Here is a 23,037-nt window from a genome sequence, read left to right as displayed (position 1 = left end):
AAAAAAAAAAAAAAATCAAAAAAGAACAAAGCAACCTAAATTGCATCAGTCAGGGTAAACCAGGTTTTAGTGAGGTAACAACTCCTCAAAATAGAAGCGTATTATTTTAAGACTTCATTTATTTTTAAAAGTTTCTTTCCTGTGCCTGCTACCGGTTCTGACTATTTAAGAGCTCGGTTCTGTATTCTGACTCAGGTGCCAAAGTGGACCAGGCTCCGTGCCAACTCCGCAGTCAGTGACCCTGAACAGTGACGCGTGTCACCATCACCCGTGTCTCACTGGCCAAAGCAAGTCGCCTAGCCACACTCAACTTCCAAGGCATCAGGGTGGCATCAAATGAACAGGTGCCCCAAAGAGAGACAGACTAGTGAGGACCATAAAGAGAGCAAGAGCAACAGAATGAAGATGCAAGCCCCACCCTGAGCTTTACCCACGTCCTCAAGTCTTCCTGCAAGGGACGTGGCCAGCCTCGACTGGCGGCCTGCAGTCAAAGCACTTGCAAAACGAGTTTCTACCGAGGCACTGCAGCTACCTGCCCAGTATGACCCCCCAGAGCAACACAGAAGAAATCCACTCCTTTTTCTTATCATTGCTTTCTCTGCCATATTTTTCCTGCTCCTCAAGAAAACTAATGACAGAGTCCTGCCCTCTAAAAGCACCTAGTACTGTGTTCTTTAAAAGCATCCCTTTGATGCTTCTTAATTTTTTAAAATGCTTTTCTTTGAATGAAATTGTACTCCTCACCCTTTCTTGTTACTGTGTGTTACTCTCAGGACTCTAAATTGCAAGTAATAAGACAGGTTTAGGCTTTCTAAGCCAAGAAAGGTGTCAGAAAGAGAATGGATAGCTCAGACCGCGGGAGGGACGCAGACTGGAACATGGGGGCAACATTCTGAGCTAGTTTAAGCCACAGCTGGAGCTGTGTCTGGTTTCTTTGGTTCATCAGACCCCTGCAAGCCAGTGTGGTGAGGAAATGCCAGCTGCTCTCACTGCAAGGACAACAGCTTGCCCCAGCTACATCAGACTCTGGGAGTTCCTGCTGGCACCTCCTGCCCAAGCAGTCACTGTCTGGGTCCCCAACACACACACACGTGCACACACTCACCCTCAATTTCCTGCCCACTGGCCCTGTCACCAGCACTGACTGGTTACCTTCCTCTGGGCCCTGCTCTTTCTGTGTCTTCTGACCTAGATCCTATGCTTGGCCCCAAGCTGCCACAGGGACTTGGAAATCAGCTGCGGGCATTTTCCTATTGTCTCCTGGGAGATGACAGAAATAGAGCTTTAAAATATTAAGTCTCTACGATGAAGATAATAGATACTGACCAACATATTGCGTTCATGCAATTTAGGAAACACGATAGTGCTTAAAACACCCTACTTAAGACAGCAATTTCTGGTAAGGTTGTGAGGGAAAAGGAATCCTTTTACATTGCTGATGGGAAACTAGTACAACCACTATGGGGACTCCTCAAAAAAACTAAAAATAGAATCAATTCAACCCAGCTATACCATTTCTGTATATCTTCCCCAAAGAGTTACAAACATCACACTGTGGTGATTGCATCCCCGTGTTTACAGCAGCACAGCCCATAAGAGTTAGACCTTAGGACCAGCCTCTCTGTACATCCATAAGCAAACAGATAGAGGGAGACACTGTGTGTGTGGGGGGGGTTATACACAATGGAATACTATACAGCAATAAAGAAGGGTGGGTGTGAGTCATTTGGAGGAAAATGGATGTAACTTGAAACCAGGGTGCTAAGTAAAACAAATCAGACACAGAAAATTAAATATTGCATGGTTTCTCTAATGTAAGAAATCAAAAGTATAAATAATTTAAAGAGTGAAATAAGGTACAATAAGAAAAAGGGAGATGATCCTTTTGGAAATGGTAAGAGGATCTAAGAATGGAGGGAGAGAAAAAGAGGGGAAGAAAAAAGATAAATGTGATATATAGCAATATATATTAATGTTATATATTAAATGTGATATATAATGTATTCATTATGTGTAGCAAACACGTACTAACAAAAAAACTAAAGAACTTGCCCTGATTGCAGCCTCCAGAATTACAATGACCACTGAGACATAAATATGTGACCTGACCTTCCCAGGAAGTTATCACAAGAAACCATGCCTATGCCCACGATGGTGCCATGCTGGAGGACAGTCCAGGAAGAGGTGACATCGCCTGTCTGTGCACCAGGACTCAGCCTGTGCTGGCCAAAAAACCAACTACTGCTGTTCTGTATCTTCAGGCCTAACGAAGTATCCAACATACAGGAGACATTCTAAGAACCTTGGTAGAATAAAAAACAAATATATTATCTGATTTAGCCCCACAATTACACTCTTCAATAAGTACAGAAAAAACTGTCTGCCCAGTGATACAGGCAACAAAACCGAGACTGAGAGAATTCTCTCACTTTAAATGAGAACCACAGTTTTACGTCTAGACTGGCACCATGATCTCCGTAGGGAAAAGAATGAAGGTGATACCATTTGCTCTGTCCAGCTCTTAATACCTGTGTTAGCCTTCCCTCACTGTAACAGAATACCTGAGACACTAAACCTGAAAAGCAGAAGGTTTATTTTGTCTCACAGTTCCCAAGGTTTTAGTCCATGATTGGCTGGCCATGTTGCTTTTCCACCTGTGGCAAGAAAGTACACCGTGATAGAAGTATGTGGTAGAAGAAGCCCATTCACATTACGGCAGAGAAGCAAAAGAGAGACCAAGGGGCCAGGGTCCTGATACCCTCCTCAGAAGCATGCCCACAGTCAATGGGAGACTTCCTGCTGAGCCCGCCTCCTCAATGTTCCACCACCTCTCAGTAGCACCAAGGTGGGACTAAACTTCAAACACATGGGTTTTGGGAGACATTTCAGACCCAGGCCATAGCAACACCCTATTATAATTTCCTTCACTGGTTGAATTTCATGGGTCTAGCAGAAACTTAGGAGAATCAAGGCAGCATAAGAGATAAAGTCACCAGGGTAATTCAAAACATGGCACGCCTTCACAAGTATCTATGGTAATATCCTACATAATTTAGCTCTTAATTTATGACATTTCAAGGTTGTTCATAAAACAACCATTTTTTTTTTTTTTTTTTTTTTAATGCTCACAGATTCCACCGACCAGGAATTCAGAGAAGGCAAAACAGGGACAGATTCATTCTGCTTCATGGCATCTGGGGTCTCAGCTGAAAGGGAATCTTGAAGTCCAGGGGCTGGAAACCATCTGAAGGCTTGTTCACTCACGTGTCTGGAGGTAGAAGCTGGACAGGGTTAAGGCCCTCAGCTCCTCTGTACATGGGTCTCTCCATGGGGCCACTTTGGCCTCCCTCAAACACGCTGGCTAGATTCCAGGCGAAAGCTGAATGCTTCTCATGGCCTAGCCTCAGATGCCACATAGCCCTCCACTGGGCATACTCTATTTCATAAACACATAATGTGTATCCATGAGTGTGTGTGCAGGATTATGTAAAGTATTGTTACAGCCTTATAACAAATTACCCCAGAATTTAGCAGCTTAAAACCACACACATTTATTATCTCTAGTAGTTTCTCAGAGCCAGGAATCTGTGAGCTGGGTGTTCGTGGCTCAAATCCTCTTGTGAGGTCAGGGGGCTACGGTCATCTGGATGCTAGGGGAGGGTGTGGTCTACCTCCAAGCTCAGTCACACACATGCTAGAGAGAGGCCTTGGTCCTCATTATGTAAAACTCCCCAAAGACTAGCCTGATATGACCACTGGCTCTGCCCAGAGGATATAATCTATGGGAGAAAGTGACCTACTGATAATCTGATTTCATAATTAGTATACAGACCATCACTTCTGTCCTATGCTACTGGTCACACAGATGAAGCCTGCAACTGTAGAGGAGGGAAATTACACAAGGGCATGGATGACAGATGGGACCACTGGGGGCTTCTTTGGAAAGTGTAATCAGACACACAGTTATAGTCACACATCCTCCTTTCCTCTTCTCCTTTAAGTCCAAGCCTGCATTTTGTTCTGTCCCATCCTCCTGCCCAGCCTCTATCCTGCAATAGGGAGCTCCATAAGCCCTCACTGGATGGTTACTGTGTAGGACACGGCTAGTGTTCATCCACAGCCAGTTTCCCTCCATTCTTGCACGTGAGCAGTCCTCCAACCCCTGCAGTAGGATGGGACTGTGACTGCTTCTTGTCAATTAAAAGTGTTGAAGAGAAAAGTATGTCATTCGAGGCAGTGAAAGGTGAGATCCTGATTCTGCAGCCTCTTCCCTACGGGGGCATTCAGGGTCTCCGGGAAATGCCACAGCAGGTGCAGCTGTATATATGATCATCCTCTGCCAACTTCTGTCCCAGACCTAAGAGGCTGTGTGGAACTGAGACTGTCCCCTCTGAAGGACAAGCTTCTGAGCTTTAGGGGAGTGGTTACTGCTGCCTGACCTGACCTATCCTGACTACAGATCTGTTTTGTCTTTTTCCAATCCTGCTAAGCCCCAAGTTGCAGAGAGGGAAACCGAGGGTTTAAAAGGTCAAGAGCCTTCCCGTGGTCACACAACAAGTAAATAGTGGAACTGAGTTGTGAATTTGAGTCTTGTACTAGTTCAGGAGGTAGTATGGGTACAGTGCTTAATTCCATGGAGGTTTGAACCAGTAAATGTGACCTGACAGCCGGCAAGGAAATCAGTAAAGCTCTCTAAGCCTCAATTATCTCAGCCTGCAAAAGGCGAATACTATGGCTCAGATATAGTTTGAGTTCAGGTGTTGGGAGTATGGTCCTCAGGATGGGGGCCTGCTGGAAGGTCTGAAGTTCAGCAGACAGTCATATGCTTGGATGGAGTTAAGGTAGTTCTCATAGGACTCTTGAGTTAGTTCTTGCAAGAGGATAAAAGCCAGGTCACACACTAACTTTCTTCACTTTCTGGTGATGAGATCCATTCCTCCCATACAAGCTCTTGGCATGGTGGCGCTATCTGCTGTGAGATCCCCACTACAGCCAAGTTGATGCTGACACCATGCCTCTGAATCTCTAGAATTGTAATCTAAAAAGACTTTTTTCCTACAAGGGGAAAACATGAGAACCAAGACCTGTCATGTAAAGGCACAAGATCCCAATGATGAATGTAACTGTACTGTATACCTAAAATGTACCAATAAACTCAATAAAAAGAAAAAAAAAGAGACTTTTTTCCTTATAAAGTTACTCAGCCTTAAGAATTTCGTTACAATGAAAAACTTAAACAGGGGCACAATGCTTCCCTCCTACAAAGGGGTGCTACAAGAAGTAAATGAAATGAAATCATAAATTGCATATACTATAGATTATCATTTTTATAGTATATGGCATATACTATAGATTATCATTTTTATTTTGCAGCTATATGTCATCATCATTATTATACCACAGCTAACTAGGAGTGTTTCAACCTTTTTCACTCCCTTTCCTGAAATGGAGGCTTTTACAAGGCATTCCTCCAATCACCTCCAAAGCCCTGAGACTGCTGGTTCCTCTCACTTGTCTTGGGAAAGGTGCTAAGGGTATTTTTTTCTTTAGAAAACATGACACACATTCTAGCTTCCCATTACTCGCCTTTCTTAGGAAACATCCTGTTTTTGCTTTCTCCTTAGTGCAGCTGTCCTATTGACAGGACACAGTACTGCTGGCTCAAGTCTACAGAAACAAAACAAAACATCATCTCTCTGCATCATTCAAGAACTTTCTGCAAGAGAACACTTTCAAAGAAAACAAAGTTCGGCCTGCCAAGTCACACATGTACCTCCACTGGGGAAGGGGCCTTTGTAAAGCTCTGCTTATATCCTGGTAATACTCGAGATGGGAATGACCGAACAAATTGTGACCCAGCTACGTAATAAAATATTACATCACCACCAAAGAGGAGGAGGTAAGGGTGCTGGAATCAGAGTGCTGACTGGAGACGGCGATGAAGATATGGTTCTACGTGCAGAAAAACAAAGACCACAACATCCCAGTACAATGCTGGTTTTGCAAAAGCAATACACTTAAATCTGAACATACATGTGTGCCTATATATGTATATGTAAGTGTGTTCATGACTAAACCCATGCTTGAACGTGGAAACGTTCAGAAATGTGCACACACACCTACAGATGCAAAAACTTATGGAAGAAACACTCAAACATACTAACTCTGAAGGGTAGTAAAGAATTCTATCCTTTATCATCTATATTATTGAATTTGTCTCAATGAATGTATATTGTTAATATATATATATATGTCTGTGTGTGTGTGTATTTTTTCCTTTGACCTCCAAAAGAGAACAATGTTGATAACCCCAACAAGAACTGAGCTCTGTATCAAGTGCCTTGGTGGCATCATGTCATTGAATACTCACACTACCTTTATGGGGTGGGCATAATTATCTCTACGTACAAAAAGTAGTAAGCTCAGAGTCAAGTGTCCGAGGTCACAAAATTGAGCACACAGCAAAAAACCTGAGTGAGAAGGGTGTGCGGCCCCTGTATTTCAGTCTGTTTCTGCCTTTAGTTAAACACTGCCACGATCACTGCAATTTCACCTGCTTATCAAACTCAGGCTTCAGCGAGTCTTCGGTGAAGATGTGAAACTGGATCTTCCTGTGGCTGAACAGCACGGCTGACTTGAGCATGACCAGCGTCTCCTCCACCCGGCTGCCACAGGCCACCACGGCCAGGTGCATCCAGAGCTCGGGGGGCAGCACAGCGTGGAAAGGCCTAGGTTCTCCGGGCCTCCTAGAGAAGAGAAAAGCGAATTAAAGCTAGAACTAAGCTTAAAAAAAAAAAAGCCAGTGAATGGTTGGAACATTTCAAAACACGAACAGGCACAATCTGTTGTATTTTATAAAGTGATAAGCATTTTGACAATTCCTCCTTCTCACAGAAAAATACCATTTATTCCCATATTTATCCTGGCGAAAGCAGGGTGAGTCACTGTTTGGATTGCTATAGGTGTCTGGGACTTTCTCTGCCAGCTCTTAGCTGTCTAGTGCCTGCTGGCTGCCTGCTGGCCCATGTTTGGAAAAATATTGCTAAACTTCAACAGCTGACACAGGGCTGTGGGGCTCCCACTTGCATGGGCCATGAAAATTAGATTTGAGTGCAACTTGAAGAGGAGAATGGGATGTAGCTTTCCCACGTGAAATGAGCAACATGATATTGCTGTCCTCTGGATGTTTTTAGGTTGCAGTGGAATGCGTGACCACCAGACCAAAGGAATATCACGCAAGTGTGGGAGGTGAGCAAAAAAAAAATGTGCTCCCCCCCAATTCCATCTTGGAAGACTCATGAAGAAACAGGTGTTAATCTAACTGTCTCGCCAAAGACTGGTGGGGTTGTGGGTATGAAATTCAGCTTCCAGTATGAAATTCCTACTAATGAGAAACAGGCAGGAGAGGGGGCAGGTTAATCTGCAAGCCATCAAGGTATCAAATAGTCAGTCAACAGCTGGGAAGGGAATAGGGTCCGGGATCACCATCCAACTATTTCCTAGTAATAAAAGATTCGTTCCAGACAAGGAGAGGCAGCCAAGCCTCAAACACACCACTGAGAAACATTTGCAGGAAAGTTGGAAGAAGTTGGCCTGGAAAAGGTGTCCTGAGACAAATGAAACTAATTTACTTGCATGAAAGATCTGGAAACCAGGGGAACTTGGATGTCAAGTGCCACCTGCCTTCCAAAACCTTTGCGTTCAATCCACACACTGCTCCATTATTCTCTGCTCTGGTGGACAACGGCAGGCTTGCTCCAGATTTCTTTCACCAGGAGGAAAGCTGAAGATGTGGATGGAGCGCTCCGGAAATCTGATTACTTCCAATTTCCAATTCGATTACTTCAGCTCATGCTTAGCAGAAGCACAGCATCATGCTCAGCCAAGGCCAGATGCAGTGAATTATTTGGATTCCACTTTGGGGATCAAGGAGAAGATGGTATCTTTGGGAATCGTCCACTTCTCTTTATGCCCCTCCCATTGCCTGATGTAGCTACTGCCTTCTCTCACTTCAGTCACTGTGACAGCGCCTGGTGGCCCACTGGCCTCTGCTGTCTAAGTCCCACCCCATGTGTTGTTTTTATTGATGTCAGGGGAGTGGTGTTCTAAAATGCAAGAGTGCTATTCCTTTGGTTAAAAACACGCAGTCTTGGCACTGCCTTCAAAGTCAAGTCCAAACTGCTAGTGATGGCTCCTACTTGTGTCTTTTGCAACTGCCCCCAACACCCCACTGCCCAGACCCATGGCCATTCACAATCATGGTCACTGTCACACTTCCATTCCCATCCTGTTTCAAGTTCATGCTGCTGGTCTGAGACTCAACACATGCATATTCATTCATTTTCACATTTTATTGTTTCTCTCTGAAATGCTCCCCCACCTTGCTTGCTAACTACAGCCCAATTATTAATCAAATTTTTACTAATAGCTGATCATGTGCCAGGCATGATTCTGGAACAGACAGCAGTGAACAAATGAGACAGATACCTCCCCCTGCAGAAGTAATGTTTGGCAGAAGAAAAAGGAAAGACAGATCTAAGTTAACAGCCAAAGGGGTTGGTACCTAAGTAATTCATACAGAAAACACGAACGTGGTAGGTGTTACACAGGAACTGGGGGGCCCAGGAGTGGCTGGTGGGCTGGTGCAGGGTGGTGCAGGACGGTACAGTGCACCACCAAGGACAGTTCTGCGGTGACTTGTGGCAGTGAGGGAGTGAGCTGTGAGCCTCATGCAGGAGCCCAGGCACAGCAAATACTGAATCACGGCTGAGCCTGTAAGCCATGGGGACACCCACCCGCCAGACTCACCTGCCCATTTTCTCCCTAAGGTTACAAAGTCCCTGCTATTAAAGCCAACTCTCGTTTAACCATGATGAAGGTGAGGAAAGGCTATACTAGAAATAACACTAAAATGATCGTCAACTAACAAATTATGGTCAAGACACTGCCAAAATATGCTACAAAAAGATTCAAAGCTTAAGATTTTGCCCAATGTTTGGAGCATGAGTGTGATTTGAAGGTACAAACATCTGGGACTGGGGATATCTCTCAGGGATACGACACCTGCTTAGCATTAAAGAGGCCTTGGGTTTGATGCCTGGTACAGAAAAAGCAAAGCACAAAACACAGGTATTAAGAATAATCCACCACTTGGCTATCTTAAATACGAACATTTTTCTCCTGCCCCCAACCAGAACTGCTCTACCTAGTTTAGCTTTACATATTGAGCTTCTGCATGAGTAATAGGGCTTTAACCTTAGGTTTCAAACTTGTGTTCCTCAGGGGAACACAAATTCAAACAATAAAAAGATTCAATTTTATTTTCAGGCTGGCAGAAATGACAAAATAAGGTAAAAGTTTGCCTGCACTGTTCATTCGGGGGAGGAGACAGCTCTGGTACTGCTGGGAGCAGGGGAAACTGGTCCAAATACTTCAGAAGCAGCAGGCAACCGTTAGCAGGGGTGACAACTGATAGACATGTGTTCCATTCCTCCAGTTCTGCTTCTGCATGTACAACCTGAGGAATCTCTTGCACTTTTGCCTAAGTCCCATGCGAGAACATTCTTAGGAGCCCTGATTGTGATAATGAAAAACTGGGCATAAACTTTGCTGTCTATGCAATGGAGAATTGTGAACATATTTGATAGGTTTCAAGGGTGGACTGCTGTAAAGCCGCAAAAAGGAATAAACTACAAAGGCACATAACAGCGTAAGGACAAACAGGAAAAAAAGCAGCTGTAAGAAGAACAGGAATGAGATGATATCATTTAACTAAAGCTAGAGAGGATTCTACTGCATTTTATTTGTGGATATAAGTAGTAAAAGCCAAATGCATACATAAGAATGAAAACCATCAAATGCAAGGCAGTAGTTATGTCTTTGGATTTAAAAGTGTGTCCCTTGGGGACAGAGATTTAGCTGAGTGGTTCTGCCACCTGCCTCACAAGCACAATATCCCTAGTTCGACGATCCCCAGTACCAAAACAAACAAACAAAGAAAAATACACACACACAAAATGGTGTTCCTTAAGCTGAGTGCTGGGTACACATAAATTAATTTTATTATTATCTATATTTTTAGGAACCCCAGACTATTAAACAAATGCTTCTGTTTCCATTGAAAACATTACAGGCTGTGGCTGTGGCTCAGTTGTGGAGTGATTGCCTAGCATGCACAGTGCCCTAGGTCTCATCCCCAGCACCAAAAACAAAACAAACCAAAACAAAAAAATCTGGCATTCTTCTGCAGCTCAGTGAACCACCTCCTCTTTTGTTTGCAGGCTCCAGTGATTCAGGGCCTGCACGGTAAAGAAAGCAAGGGCCAGGCAATGCAGTCTTTCAGGGTGTCCGGTGACAGGTACTAAAAAAGGGAAATAAAAGCCTCTCAGTGCCTGTTCAAGGGTCAGGGCTTGGGATTTAATAAGAACTTTGCTGGCCCACTTTGCTCCCTCTCACATTACATTAAAAATCCCAGGCTCCACGTAACATAAGCATGGCTGTTGTGCAATCGCATGAATAACAAGGTTTAGGGGCTGCCATGGTGGCTTTTCACTGGCTCCTACCAACGGCACACCCAGCACTTCTCAAATGTCACCCAAGACTGTGAGGATCCAAGGAGTCCCATCCAGAACCTGGGACTTGTTAACCCCTCAAATCCCTGGGTTAGGGCAGGGAATAGATCCTTATTGAACTGCATTTGTATTTATACGTAGGAAAGGGGGCTGGTGTATGCACTTGCTGTCCCAGGGTTCTTGCTAAGACCTTGCTAAGGACAGAGCTGATGACAGTCACGCTGGTCAGCATGCTGGAACAGCCCAAATGGGAATCAGCGCTATGGCAGGAAGCAGAGCCAGAAGTCAGCAGGTCTCTGGGAGGCTCTGGAGACTGCTTATTAACACACTGTGTTCCCACCTGCCCATGTGAAGCTGGAGTCAGGCACTCACGGTTTAGCTGGCTTCACCCCCTCTTCTCCCAAACTCTGCCCTGTGCCCTAGGGAATGCCCACCCCAGGAGCCTTTTCTCAGAGTGTTCCTTCCCCTCCTGCCTAATTAAATCAGCCTGCCTCCGGAGGACACTGCCTCCCATTGGGCCTCTCCTGCCCCAGGGGCCTCGGGGGCAGACAGGGCCCCAGTCTTCCTTGCTTTTCACTGCCACACCCCCCACCCGAACATCCTGCAAGGGAAACCCTACCACGAAGCTCTTCTGCCTCCTTCCTTTCCTTGTTAATACAAGTGTCCCTCATCAGTTCTCTTCTTCCCCTCCACTCTCTGAAGGGTTAGATCCTCCCTCCCAGTGCCTGCTGAGCAGAAGCTTCCAGCCTCCTAACCCTGCAGTTCCGTGGCCTCCCCACCACCAGCTTTTCACGCTTTCTACTGAGACCCCAAAGGCTGGGTTCACATCCTGAACCTTTACACAAATTTTGTCCCCCGCCTGGAACCTTCTCAGCTCCTCATCCACGAAAGGCCAAGGAAGACAGGTCTCCCCTGCCACTGCCTTGGAGCTCCTCGCTTTTATTCTCTACCATGGGTCTGGTTAATTTCCCTCCCCAAAATTACTTCAGCTGCTGACTACTTAGTCTGTCGCTGTAATTTACCTCCAGTACACACTTATTATATACAATCTACAGAACATAATAGAAACAAAGAGTATTTCTCTCTTTAGAAATAAGATTGGAATAAACTATATAATGTACATTTCAAATTTAAAAGCATAAAACATTATGATTGAAATATTAAAGTTGGTAAATGAAGACAAATTTTTGCCCCATAAAACTTTGGCTTTTGCATTTTGCACTCTCATCTTCATTCAGTTAGTATAGCTATGAAAACTATGCAGGTAGTGTAAAGTCTTACATTGATTCTTTCACCCTTGTTACTTTTTAAGTCTTTGTAACCATTATTTTTATTGGCTGTGTACTGTTCTAGCCAACTAAAACAACTAACTTAAAATCACTTCCCTTAGTTGTTTTCAATTATTCTCAGTTATAAAAAAATCTTGCACGAAACATCTGAGGGCCAATGCTTTTTTTTCTTTCTTCTACATTATTTCCTTAGATTACATCTTAGTCACTTTCCCACCACTGAGACACAATACCCAACACCAACAGTTTAAAGAGGAGAGGTTTATTTTGGCCCACAGTTTCAGTTCATGGTTGCCTGGTTGCAAGGCAGAAAGAGGATGGCAGAGGGGCCTGCAGTGGAGAAGGTGCTCAACCCATGCTGCCAGGGAGCAGAGGGAAGAGAGAGACCGGGGACAACAATGCACCCTTCCAGACCACAGCCCCAGTGACCATCTCCGGAGAGTGCACTCGGCCATGAACTCATTGATGGACCCATTCGCTGATGAGCGCAGCACCCTATGACCCGACCCATCACCTTCCAAACCCCTGAGATATTTGGCAACATTTTACACCTCAACGTTAACAGGTTACATCCCTAGAAACAGAATTACTGGGTTAATACCTGTTATCTTATTTAAAAAGCAGCATTTTGATGGTTTCTCAAATTTACTGAAGAGCTTTCCGGGAAAACATCAGGCTTTGAGGGAAAAAAAAAAAAAAAAAAAAAGCAATGACACATGCTCCCCGGCCTCTTCTGAATTACTTGTTCAATGTACTCACAGAGCTGGCTGCTAAAACAGGCTGACATGGGCTTGCATGAAGCCCAGTGTCTCCTAATGCCCTGTCTTCCCACGAGGTAATGGCTTACATACATTGTTAGATACAACATCCGTAACACTGAGTCACAGGGAGAAGCGGTCCATTTTCAGTTCTTTTTCAGCGAGCTCTTCAGAAAGTCTCTCGTGCCAATATGTCTTGAACACTTTTCTATATATACATATAGATATATAATATTATATATCTAATATAGATATAGATATAGATTTTTTTTTTTGGTACCAGGGATAGAACTCAGGACCTTGCACTTGAGAGGCAGGCATGGTACCACTGAGTCAAGTCCCTGGCCCCTAAACACCTTTCTAGTATTGCCCAGTCATCTCTTGCAGTTGGAAAGACAGCAGACCTCAAGCACAGAGAGAACCGTAGCAGGCCAAGCTAGAAATAGGCAACACTATTAGTTTTTATAGTACTTGATAATCGCCTTCTTTCTTTTATTGATACCTTTTAGGAATATATAATAGCATTCATCATGGGAAATTTGTAACATGTACATGATATATTTTGTTTCTTCTTTTTTTCCCCATGATACTCACCTTCTATTTATGATTTTACTGACAATTTCTGGCATGCACCAAGGTTCTTTCAAAAAATAAACAACTTACAATGTGGAGGATTATAAACTGGGACAGCCACTTGGGAAAAGTTTGGCAGTTCCTGAAAATGTGAAATACAGAAAGGACAACATGAGCTAACAATTTACTTCTAGTTGTATATGAAGATTGATAACACATGTCCCTACACAATTTTCTACATGTATATTTATATGAGCATTATTCACAAGTGCAAATAAAATGTGGAGTATCACACAATGGAATGTTATTTGGTGATAAAAAGGAATGAAGTACTGATGTATGCTATAGCATCTACAAACCTGGGGAACAGAAACTTGCGAAGCTCATGAAATGAAAAGGGCCACATACTTTTTGTGTGGAGTCCAGAACAGGAAAAGCCTTAGAGACAAAGCAGACCAGTGGTTTTCAGGAACCAAGGAACAAATGTGGAGTGACTATGTAGTGGGGACAAAGTTTCTTTCGAGGGTGACGAAAACATTTTGAAATTAGATAGTGGTGATGACTGCATAGCTCTTTGAATCAACCAAAAGTCAAAAGTCATGGAATCATATTCTTTTCAAGTGTTCAGGAATTAACTTGCAAGACTGCTGTCAATACATAAATAAATGTCACCTCGTTTTATATTATTGAGTTTATTTAAAATTTTTTAAGTAGGCAATGGTAGCACAGCAGTATTATAGGAATGGAGCACCACACGGGACTGATGCTACCTCAGTCGCATTGGCTTGAGCCTCCCCAAAGCTCAGGAGAAAACCAACCCTCAGAGTCTCAGAGGCGGCTGGAGGGAGAGCAGCCCCCCTCCTCGTCCTCCATGGTGCCTGAGACGAGTGTCTCCTTAATTGCTTAAGTCTCAAGCATGTGACTTAATTAAACTCCAATTGCTGGAGTGTATAAATAATGAAATACGGCATTTATATGTAGTGCTGTTTACTTTGTAGCCTATTACTGCAAAACACACTGAATTATTAAAGCTGATAATTGGTTCTTCTCAGACCCTCTTCTCTGTCACCTCCTGCTACCTCTCTTATCAGTGCTTCCCGGGAGCTGACAAGAGGAATGAACTCAGGTAAACCCGATGCTTGGAGTCCAGGCTAGCAGAGCGAGCCAGACAGAAAAAAGCACCTCTTTAAAATAGAGCCCCAAATTGTACTGGCAGCAGGGAAGGAAATGAAGAAATAGTGAGGAGGTGGGTGAGGATACATTTTAAGAAGCTGAATATGTTCACCATAGGGAAAGAAGAGACCAGAGGGGTCACCCTCTCTCAGAGAGTCTTGCAAGAAAAAAACCATTTAGCCATTTTAGCATGGAGGAGTTCTGCCCGTGCTAAGGAGGTGGAAACACCTTCACACAAAACCCTAGAAGGCGGGCCCAGTGATGGCTAATTATATCTAAACCAAGTGTTGGCCGGGAGTCCCTGTAAACTCCCTGCAAACCACGGTTTTGGGAGTCATGACTCAATTGACAAAAACTCCCCCATTGAAGCTGGGATGAGACCCTTCACGTGGAACCCAGACATGACACTAAGGACTCTTCTAACAGTTAAATTGCTTCTAATGACCTGTGGCTTGGAGTCAAATCAAGCATCATTAACCTTTCAAGACAGAGAAGCTGACGTTTGTCTTGAAATCAAGGTACAATATGAATAATGTCAACAGTGTGCTAAAACCTGTGGGGGGGCTTAATAAAAAGTCTTTGATACATGCGATTCATTCTTAATAGTACACATTTAATCTGGCTCTGAAGCGTCTACGTCCCTAAAGTCTCGGTCTAATACACAGAGAGGTGTCTCTGTCTCTCTCTCCCTTTCTCTTTCCCCTCTCTTGGTTTAACGCGATGGAAATTTACCCCCTAACACTTTTACAGGCTCAAATCACGGAATGGGCAGAGCCTCTTCTAAGGGCGCCGGGGAAGAATCCTTCCTTTCCTCTTCCTTGCTTCTGATTTCCCCCGCAGTCTCAGAGTCTCTTGGCTTGTGTTTGCGCCACCCCAGTCTCGGCTTTCTTCCTCACTCAGCCTTCTCCCCTTTTCCATGGGGTCTTTGGTTCTCTCCTCTTCACTAAGGACGTCGGCCATCAGATTTAGGGCTCACGCCCAGTACCTATTAACTTCACCTTGGGATCCTTACCTCACTGCACCTGTAAAGATTTTTCTCAGTGAGATCACATTCTGAGGTTGTTCCAGACGGCAGAAGCCTCACTGTCAATGATTGTGCTGGGGTTTTTTTGTTTTGTTTTGTTTTGTTTTTTTGGTTGCTTGAGACAGGGTCTCACTATGTCGTTGAGACTGACCTGGAACTCACTATGTAGTGGAGGCTGGTCTTGAACTCACAGCAATTCTCCTGCCTCAGCCTCCCAAGTGCTGGGATTACAGGTGTGTGCCACCATGCCTGGCTTTTTTTTTTTTTTTTTTTGGTACCGGGGATTGAACTCTGGTCCTTGCACTTGCAAGGCAGGCAACAGAACCACTGAGCTAAATCCCTGGCCTGACTGTGCTGTGTTTAGGGGCACAGACAAGTGAGTTAAAAAGTCCTCTGTGGGTGGAAGAAACCTCTACTTGGGCTCCTAGCATGGTGTGGACTCTCGCTGGCACTGCCAAGGTCCCTAGCTTCTTTTTTTGCAGGGAGGATTTCCACCACACACCTTCACCAGCTCTTTATCCTCAGCTGAGTACGTTCACAATTGGGTTTATTTATTCTCGCTCCAAAAAATTGTGACGGTGCCTGGACAGATTCATTTCATTTGCTTCCGGTTATTATTGTTCCTGACATACACTATACGACATGCAGTTTCTCCATCTCTCTCTTCCTTCCAAATTAAGATGTTATTGAGATTTTAAAATACACACCAGTGGTGCTAGTTTGAAATAAATGACTGTTGACATGAAAGGAAGAATTAGATAGATAAGGATCACTTGTTTTGAAAATAGGCATTTTTACTTCATTTCCTGAAAAAAGACTAAGAATGATTTACCAACTTAAAGGAAGAAAAAGAGGAACAGCAGTCTTCCCAATTACTTTCCAGACTTCTTAGCCTCAAGCCAACCAAGGGCTTTTTCCCTTTTATGACAATTTATACACCTATAGTTATTCTGTAAGTTGTACAAGTAACACGTAGATTTAATGTAGCAAAATCTGAAAATATTAACAAGCAAAATTGGGGGATAACCATTCATAATTCTAATTTAATGACCACATTTTGGTATACATTTCCAGAATTATACCCAAATATACATGAGTGTATTCATATAAATATGGAAATATGGAGAAACTTCAAGAAAAAAAATGGAATGGTATAATTTTTTTGTCTGTGGTTCTGGGATTGAACCCAGGACCTTCACACTGAGCCACACCCCAGCTTTTTTTTTTTCTTCCCCAGACAGGGTCTTGCAAGTTGCTCAGGCCAGGCTCAAACTTGTAATCCTCCTGCCTTAGTCTCCCATAGTGCCAGGATTACCGGTGGGCATTACCACTCCTCGGTGCAATGCTACAATTTTTATAAATCGCTTATTCCCTTAGAAATGTGAGCAACTTTCAATTACAAAAATCGATTTTATCAAAGAGATGTTTCTAAAGCTATACTAGGGAGTGATCAAAGGGTTCAGATTTTGAGATGTGTTCCCACATATAGTGCTGGTTAGCAGTTTTGCTCTTCAAAAATCATGGACTTGGCTTCAAATTGTAGGTTTGCTACTTCATTGTTCTGTTTTGGCAGATGCTTCAACCACCTCTATCCAACAGTGGTTACCAACTGCTAGTCTGTAATGGAGATTAAATGAAATAACATCGTGAAGCACTAACCACAGTACCTGGCATATTTTAAGTCATCATTAAGTATTATTTATCATCATTATGGTATTAAAATATTAACTTGAAATTCATTTTTCTCTACATATATTATGTCCACAACCAAACCAGGCAGGGAGGCAGTACAGCAAAAAAGCACCCGTTATTTTAAAAGATCTATACTCCAACTTGCTGCAAACCAGGTGTTTGCACACTTTTAAAATTTTTAGATTTAAGACACCAGTGTTCTTTAGCCCATTTTCTCTGCAGGGTAAAATCTGATATGTGCATGGTTGTGACGTAGAGCCAGTGGTCAACAACTGGGGTTCATGGAATTCTCACAAAACAGGGGGAAGAAAACAGAGCATGAAGCCTCCAGCCTAGCCAGGTACTCAGGTACCTGCAGAACAGTTCACAGACAAAACCTGCATGTTGGTTCCCTGAGGACACCTCCAGAAAACTTGACCCATTCTCTGATTCTCTAAGGTGAAAAACACCAGTTTTCTGCCATCAGGTAGACATCAAAGCTCCAGCTGGACGGGACTGCAGGTCTAAAGCTGTCCAGAATGACAGCCCAACTTTCCAAGAGGCAGTGTAAAGAGTTCTGCTCCTCTGTCCCTTCAATCCCACCTCAAAAACAAAAACAAAAACACCACCTTGTAGTGCTAGGCAAGTGCTCTACCACTGAGCTAAATCCCCAGAACTTTTTATTTTTTCTTTTGAGAAGAGGCCTTACTAAGTTGCCCAGACGGGCATTGAATTTGCAATCCTCCTACTTCAGCCTCCCAAATAGCTGTGATTATAAGCATGTGCGTGCCAGGAGACGGGCTTAGTACTCACTCATGATATCCGAAAGCTGAGTCTCAGTTCCTCCAGTCCTACCCCACTCCCTCCTAAAACAGCACGTTTGGATATGCGTGTCAGTCCACTAACAGTGGCCGAGAGTTTCTTGTGTGGCAGGCACCGTGCCAGCATTTTACTTGCACTATCTCATTTCATTGCTGAATTTATGAGAAAGTAGGGATTTGCTGAGAACAGACTTGCTGCACGCCCCAGGTAGTCATCTGGGTGTAGACATCAGTTCCTTACCAACGTGACAGCAAGCTTACTCTGTGCTGGGTACTTTAGAAACACTTTTATTTTACCTCTTTAGACCTCAGTTTCCCACCTATAAAAGAAAGTTGTGTTTTGAATTATGTGATTGCCATTTTTTTAAACTTATGTAATGCCTGGAGTCTAAATTGTACAAAATGAATTCCTACTAGGAGAGCACTGTCTTTCATGCTGCTAAAAAGACAGGGTCTCCCAAACATCATCTATAATTATATCCCAGTCACTGTTTACTAGTACGAAATCAAGGACTCCCAATAAATGTATCAAGAAATTTTGCTTTACAGAGCAGTTTTCAGTTTTCAGAATTTCATACTCCCAAATCAACCAGATGCTGGGCAATATCCAGGAGGAACATAAAATTTACTCTATTTTCAATCAACTTCTCATATTTCCTTTTTTACATTATAGAAAGCAAGTCAAATTCTCTCCCACAGACTCACTGAGGAGGACAAGGGTCATCATGGCCACTGGTTACTGGACTGAACACAGTCGTTAGAAGCAGGTGCTCTGTGTCCCACTTAGGATTCTTTGGTGGCAAGTGACACGAATACAAGTCAAACTACATTAAGAGCACGGAAACTCATGACATCCTGGAATCTAGAAAAGGACAGGACAGCCACACAAATTCCAAAGTAAAGCATACTCCAAAATTACTGACTAGTCCTCTTTAAAACTGCTAGGATCCTAAAAAACAAAAGCAACACCCCGCCCCCGCAAAAAACCTGCCAAGGTTATCTGAAACAAAAAAATGTCTGAGAAACTGCCAAAGCCAGGGGTAGGCTAAAAAGATAGTTACAGCTAAATCTCATGCCACCTCTTGAAAGGGACCCTGGAATAGAAAAAGGACATTTGGGCCGGGCATGGTGGCGCACAGCTGTAATCCCAGCACTCGGGAGGCTGAGGCAGAAGGATCGCTGTGAGCTCGAGACCAGCCTGTGCTACGTAGTGAGTTCCGGGTCAGTCTCAACTACATAGTGAGACCCTGTATCAAAACAAAACAAACAAAAATAAATAAATACAAAGAAAAAGGACATTTGGTAAAACTAAGAAAATATGAATAAGCTTTAATGTATCAATATTATTTCATTAATTGCAACAAGTACATCACATCAGTGAAAGATTTAATAATAGAGGAAACTAGGTATCAGGTATGTGGAAATCGTCCATACTTTAGATACTGTACTGTAAATATAAACCCACTTCAAAGAACAAAATCTATTAGGAAGAAAAATATCCCACTCTCTTAATGCTGTCACTACTAAAGATCCTCACTATTTTGCTAAAGGGCATGTAGTTATTTTGAATATTATTAAATAATATGCAATTTAATAATACAAGTAAAGTCTTAGTATAGCGTAGGGACCAGGTCAGTGCTGCATCCATTCATTAGTTCAGTCAAACATATTTCTTGAGTATCCACTATGAGATCATCCCAGGGCCCAGTGATAGAGACAGGACGTGCACAGCAGTGGCGAGGCACAAATAAAATGCGACGCTTCCTTTAAGGAGGAGCAAGACCAAAAACAAAATACTGAGCAATAAGGTTTAGAGGGAGCACAGGATGAGGGGAAGGGACCTGACAGCTTGGCAGAACTCCTAGGATGACTCCTCTGAGGAGAGAGGAGTTGAGGACAGACCTGAAGGAAGGGGTGGGGAGCTAACCTTGCGAGGCTGTGTGGGGGCTGAACCGAGGGACCGAACCGGGAGTGGTAGATGAAGCCAGAGGACTAAATGGGGTTGAGATCAGGCAAGGACTCAAAGGCCATACTGAAAAACTGAGTTTTATTTTCAGTGTGACAGGAAATCAGTCCTTGGAGGAGTTAACCGGCAAAGTGATGTCACCCGGTCTACCTATTAAAGATAACGTAAATTAAAAAAAAAAAAAAAAAAAAAAAATTACGTCTGCAGCTGTGTGGAAAATGGACGTTAGAGGGCGCTAGAGTGGAACCACCCAAAAAGGAAAGAAGGCTAGCTACTTCGGTGCTCAAGGCGGCTAAGTGGTAGAAATGACGGGATAAGATTTACTGACTGGGTGTAGGGGAGAGTAACAAAGGGCACTCGTGGTCTAATCGACAAAAAAGGGGCTTATAGCTCAAACAACAACAATGAGTTATGAAGAGAATCAAGACCCACACCTTTATAACGTCAGGGGTGATACTCAACATTTAGAGACCACTGTCATCTGAGGTAATGAGCTATGGCTGCAGACTTAGCATTTTGTTGTGCAACATCATGCCTGTTTACGGAGACCTTTGTTCAGGATTGAACCTCTAAGACTTATCTCAGAGACCAAAGGGAACTGCAGGAAATGGTGTCTCTTGATGAGCGAGGATGTGCACTTCCTCCTACTGGGGCAGTTGGGGAGGTGGCCAAGTGTAACATGTTTCTGTATCCCCCCCATTCTGGGAGGGCAGCAACTCCATTCACCATTATACAATGGGCACTGGGCAGAGGGTATGTGCAATAAACATTTGCTGAACAAATGCTAAACAACTGTAGAATACAGGCACAAAGGAATACCACAGGCCTAGACATAGCCTAAGCCTCCCTGAGAAACCATATGTTAAGAGGAAATAGCAATACCCAGGCCAAAGCAGAAGAAAAAGAATAGAGTTCAGGAGAGGGTTGGTGTTGGGTAATCAATAAGAGTTCCAGGATGGAGCCAAGAAATGCGAAACTGATTTTGCAAGAGACAGCACAAAGAGCTATGCAATAGTCATTGTTGGGATTTTGCCGCTAAACGTGATGATCTCATCACAGGATCATCAAATGTCAGAGCTGGAAGAGATCTGAGAAGACTTGGCTGGGACTCGTTCATTTTACAGATGAGGAAAATAAGGTGAAATTAACTCAGTCTTCTGGACTCCATATGCCATATATTCTTTTTACATTGCGTTGATTATTAGATATATTAAACTTCCTTTTCCATAGGTAGGCTCAAAGAGGAGTTTTTAGAAGCAAAGTGGAAAGATGGTCCTTTTAAGGTCTAAAATCTATTCTCAAGTTAAAATTCTTATTGTAGAATTCAGTTTCATCAAAGACAGTCATCTGTTGATAAACCCTTCCTCTTATCATCTAGTGACAATGAGGCAGCCCGTCATGGTTCCCTTTTGGACATAGGTGCCAGGAAGCTTACAGCTAAATTGAACACTTAATCCTCCTAACAATAGTGGTTTCAGTTTTTGGCAAATAATTCGCAGTTCCCCCTCCTCTTTATGACTTTTCTTTATTTCAATGGCCTTATTGTATATGAATCGTTTACTTATGTTGTATTAAGTTCATTTTGGAAGTCAGCCAGGAATAAGTCACCAATAAACCAAAACAGAAGGAAAATTTCATTTCTCTTGTGCATTGGGGGGATTGCTCCTTTCAATATGGTGTCCGTTTTCAGATCCCACCCTTGACCTTAAACCTCAGACCTCACCTCCTGGCTTTATATTTACAGAGAAGCAGGCTACTGCAGGACAGATTGCATACAAATGACTAGCTAGAAAATTGTAGGGTCTGCCTGCTAACAGGCAAGTCCTTGGAAACTTCTCCAAAATGAAAACAAGATGTGGAGGGAGAATGCTGTTTCCTGCGTTGACGTGGCAGGACTTCACTCAAAATGGGGCCCTGGGGAGGCCAGGCAGCCCAGGCTGTGCATGGCCAGCAGGTGCTGGATTGTGTCCTGTGTAAATCCAAGCTTTCTGCTAACTCCAACCACACAGCTGACCCTCTCCAGGCCCGAGAAATGAGATCACGTAGCCTCCATCTTTTCTGGATTCGGGCCACATAAAGAGATTAAAGCACTCATTTTCTGAAGCCAGGAGGCCTTCTCTTCCCTCCCTACATGAAATTCCTCCTCAACCACAAAAATTTAACCGAGGCAAAATTAGAAAAGCAATAAAGGAGTCTGTGCAGAGATCTTTCCTTCTGCCCCTTTTCTGCTTCAAAATCTTCTGTTGTCATTTCTGGGTAGCAAAAGAAACAATAAATAAGTCCCAGAAAATGTCAACTGTTTATGCATCGGAGCCTGAGATTTCCTGGGCTTTTTGTCTTTTATTCTTTTCCGGGTTTGTAAATGTTGTTCTTTATTCCTCTGGTGTTGGGCATGATTTCCATGATCATCTAAGAGATATGTTCAAAAGAAAAATGGCTTCATGGCTTCTGTTGCTCGTGGAGACTCCTCTAAAGCATCCGTTTGGATTCTGTTCATGATCTCCTAGTCAGAGCCAATTTATTCAGACAGAGACAAGAAGATGCTGCCCCAATGTTCCCAACACCTTGAAGAATGAGACAGTTCCAAAAATTTATGGTGCTTCGCTAGAAAAATCTTAGTAAGACTGAATCACAGGCGAGAGTGTTGTATAACCTCAGCCCAGCGAACAAGAGCTCACCCTCATCCTGCACTACCTGCCTCTTTATCCTGATCTAACAAACGTTATCTACAAGCCCTGGAACACTGGCTAATCTTGATGCATGATTTTTCCCATCTGTGAAATGGGGATACTAAGAATGTTTATGACACAGAACAGCTTCTCCAACATTATTGGTGTGTATCAGAAGCAAAGAAGGGGGTGTGAAAACACAGACAGTTTGTACCACTCCAGTGGCTTTTGACTTTGGGTGGCCCAAGAATCCGTGTTTTGAGCAAGTTTTCAGATGATGTTGGTACAGCATCCTGTCACCAGATTTGAGAACTAATATCAAAGGGTTAACCACGTTTGCTTTTACATACTGCTGTTAGCACTGGGTAGCTGTGTTACATGATGTCAGTTATTATCTTATGAGTTGTCCCATCACACAAATCAGTAAACTTGCTGTTAAACCTCAGTATAGCTATAAGAAGCCTCAGGATATAGGAGAGAAAAATCTTACTAAGTTCCTAATGAAAATATCCTTCTTTAGAG

At 43.3% G+C, this 23,037-nt stretch overlaps 1 protein-coding gene across 1 annotated transcript in view; it reads right to left on the bottom strand.

Annotated features, from left to right (window-relative positions):
- The window catches only part of Gxylt2 (glucoside xylosyltransferase 2), a 73,703-nt gene extending 60,370 nt beyond the window's left edge, over positions 1–13,333 (bottom strand). Inside the window, exons 1-2 of the mRNA XM_033757022.1 lie at positions 13,213–13,333; positions 6,554–6,746 (exon numbers count right to left, since the gene is read on the bottom strand). Coding sequence (XP_033612913.1) covers positions 6,554–6,746; positions 13,213–13,247 — 228 coding nt within the window. The 5' untranslated portion in view covers positions 13,248–13,333. The remainder of the gene's footprint in view (positions 1–6,553; positions 6,747–13,212) is intronic.
- Between the last annotated feature and the right edge of the window lie 9,704 nt (positions 13,334–23,037).

This window comes from Fukomys damarensis, unplaced genomic scaffold (assembly GCF_012274545.1).
Source record: "Fukomys damarensis isolate Sample0158 unplaced genomic scaffold, DMR_v1.0_HiC HiC_scaffold_28, whole genome shotgun sequence".
In the NCBI taxonomy this organism is placed as follows: domain Eukaryota; kingdom Metazoa; phylum Chordata; class Mammalia; order Rodentia; family Bathyergidae; genus Fukomys; species Fukomys damarensis.
Note: the sequence above shows the minus strand (reverse complement) of the source record. Positions and strands in the feature narration are given on the sequence as shown.